The 2,680-nt window shown below is 54.0% G+C and overlaps 1 protein-coding gene across 1 annotated transcript in view; it reads right to left on the reverse strand.

Moving 5' to 3' along the window:
- AP2A1 (adaptor-related protein complex 2, alpha 1 subunit) overlaps positions 1 to 2,680 on the reverse strand; it is a 50,230-nt gene that overhangs the window by 34,036 nt on the left and 13,514 nt on the right. Inside the window, exons 2-3 of the mRNA XM_011966069.1 lie at positions 394 to 462; positions 141 to 283 (exon numbers count right to left, since the gene is read on the reverse strand). Of these exons, the coding sequence (XP_011821459.1) occupies positions 141 to 283; positions 394 to 462 (212 nt within the window). The remainder of the gene's footprint in view (positions 1 to 140; positions 284 to 393; positions 463 to 2,680) is intronic.

Here is a 2,680-nt window from a genome sequence, read left to right on the forward strand (position 1 = left end):
GGCCCCCAGCCCCTCCTCCCTCAGACCCAGGAGTCCAGGCCCCCAGCCCCTCCTCCCTTAGACCCAGGAGTCCGGGCCCCCAGCCCCTCCTCCCTTAGACCCAGAAGTCCAGGCCCTGGCACCCCCCTCTCCAGACTCACTATTTGCTTCTCTGTGTATTTATTGGAACTCAACAGGTTCACAGCCTCCATGTGCCCAAAGTCAATGTCATGGCCAAGCAGGAAGATGAAAAGCAGTTTACATACGTATTTTTTCTTACTGTAGCCATCCAAGGCTTTGTCTCCTAGGGTAAAGGAAGGAGGAAGGGGGAGCCAGAAATGAGGAAATGTCACAGGATAGGTCACAGGAGCCCCAGCTCCCAGCCCTGAGCCAGAAGTTGGGCCCCCAGCCTACCTTTGAACTTGGAGCGGATGTTGGCCAGTTCCTTGTTAATTCTCTTAATCTCCGCCTCTTTGCTCTTACCTGGGAGAGGAGGAAGAGGGTGGGCGGTGAGGGGTCTGGGGAGTCAGCCAGCTGCCTTCTCTTTCCCAGGCGCGGCCCCACCCAGCAGGAAGGGCAGATCTTCTCTGCCCCCAGGCACTGGGGCTCAGGACAGGCCAGGACCCCTTCTCTGGCTGGGAGCTTCAAAGAGGGAAGAACCACGGCTTGCTGAGCCCCACAGCACAGAGCACACACCCTTGGGCTGTCCCTGACTCCCTCTCTCCTTCCTCCTCCCACTGTGGCCCCTGATCTGTGGGGCTCCTCAGGGCCCTGGACATGCTCCCTGAGAGCTCCTATCCCCACTCCCCATACGCAACGGACATGTGATGAATGAATGAATGAATGAAGAGCTCGGCTGGCCCCAGGGTGCTCACCCCTACCACTGAGCTCACTGCCTCCTCTCCCAGTTCTCAATCCCATGAAGGTCCCGCTGTCCACCTAGTCACCAGGTCAGACCCTTGGGTGCTGTTCTCACCCCCTTTGTCCCCACAGCCATGGATTCGTCCTCTCTCGCATGGCCTGTTCCCACTGCCTCCTGTCCCCTGGCTGCCAACCTCTCCCCAATTTGTCTGGGACATTCCTACACCTCTGACAGGACCTGCTAATGGAATAAGTACAGAAAGCCTTCCCTGATCCTACAGGCCAGGTCTCTGCTTCCTCCATGTTCCTCAATGCCCTACAGCACCTGCTTTGGAGCACAATCTGACTAGATGCTCTCGGCCACCCTCTCTGCTTCTCCTGTCCCTGTTCCACTCACCCCAGACTTCATTCCTTCCTTGACAGATTCCACTGCTCACTCTGCTCCTCCAAACAGAACCTGGACATCCTCACGCCAATTGGGCTACTGCCTCATCCTTTTTATTTATTTATTTTTGAGACAGGGTCTTAGTCTGTCGCTCAGGCGCAGTGCAGTGGTGCAATCATAGCTCACTGTAACCTCAAACTCCTGGGATCCAGCGATCCTCCACCCTCAGCCTCCCAAAATGCTAGGATTACAGGTATAAGCCACTGTGCCTGGCTGCCTCCTCCTCTTAACTTGACCTTCAGAACATGTCCTGAGCATCTCCAAGGTGACCACTTCATCCAGATCCCATGCTCGCTCGCTGGGCTCAGTGAAGCAGCCTCCCCTCTGGGATGTGTTTCCATATCCTGGGCTCCTCCCTTGTGTTTCCATATCCTGGGCTCCAGGATGCCAGCTGGGGGTGCTCCACCCCATGGCCCACCAAGCCCTCTGCCCCTGTCACAGCCACCCTGCCAGTGTCGCCCCTCAGACCCCTAAGGTCCGTCCAGGCCCCCTGGCCTCCATTCTGCTCTGGGAACACGCATGTCCTCCTGCCTCAAGGACCTTCACACAAGCTGTGCCCTCTTGCCGGGGCCACCCCTCCCGTCATCTTCCCGTCATTTGGGTCTTGGCTCCTGCCACCTCTGAAAGGCCATTCTGTTTCACTTCCTTAAAGTCAATTCTTTATTATTCTGCTTAAAGAGTTATTTTTCAAAAAGTCCTCTCTGGTACATTTCACCATGTCGCAATTTTATTTCTCTCCACTGTCGAACTTCCTCCAACTTCAGACTATAAGCATCAGGAGGGAGCTCCTAGAACAGTGCCCTGCATACAGCAGGTGCTCTATAAATGTCTAGTTATCTAAGGGGCAGAGATCTGCTCTGACCCACATTCTTCAGGGCGTAGTCTCCAGCAGGGTGAGGTGTGCATTCAATGAATGAATCAATGGCTGAGAAAGCAAGTATATGTGCCATCCCTCTCTCTAGAAATCCTGTCTTGTCCCTGCTCCCAACTTCTATGGAAGCTCCCATAAGCCTCACTTCAGATGTCACCTCCTCCAGGAAGCCCCTCTGATTAGCACCTCCTCATCAGTGCTAAGGGGACCCTAGTGCTGTACCATCCAATATAGCAGTTGTCAGCTAGTGGCTCCTGAGACCCTGAAATGTGGCCGTTCCAAACCGAGAGGTGCTGTCAACAGCAAACATACACAGGATTTAGAAGACAGTGTGGAGAAAAAATGTAAAATAGTTCAGTAAAAATTACAGGGGCTAGGCGCAGTGGCTCATGCCTATAATCCCAGCACTTTGGGAGGCCAAGGCAGGAGGATGGCTTGAGCCCAGGAGTTGCAGACCAGCCTGGACAACATGGTAAGAACCTGTGTGTCAACAGAATAAAATAATATAAATTATAAAACATTGA

This window comes from Mandrillus leucophaeus, unplaced genomic scaffold (genome assembly GCF_000951045.1).
Source record: "Mandrillus leucophaeus isolate KB7577 unplaced genomic scaffold, Mleu.le_1.0 Scaffold74, whole genome shotgun sequence".
NCBI lineage: Eukaryota > Metazoa > Chordata > Mammalia > Primates > Cercopithecidae > Mandrillus > Mandrillus leucophaeus.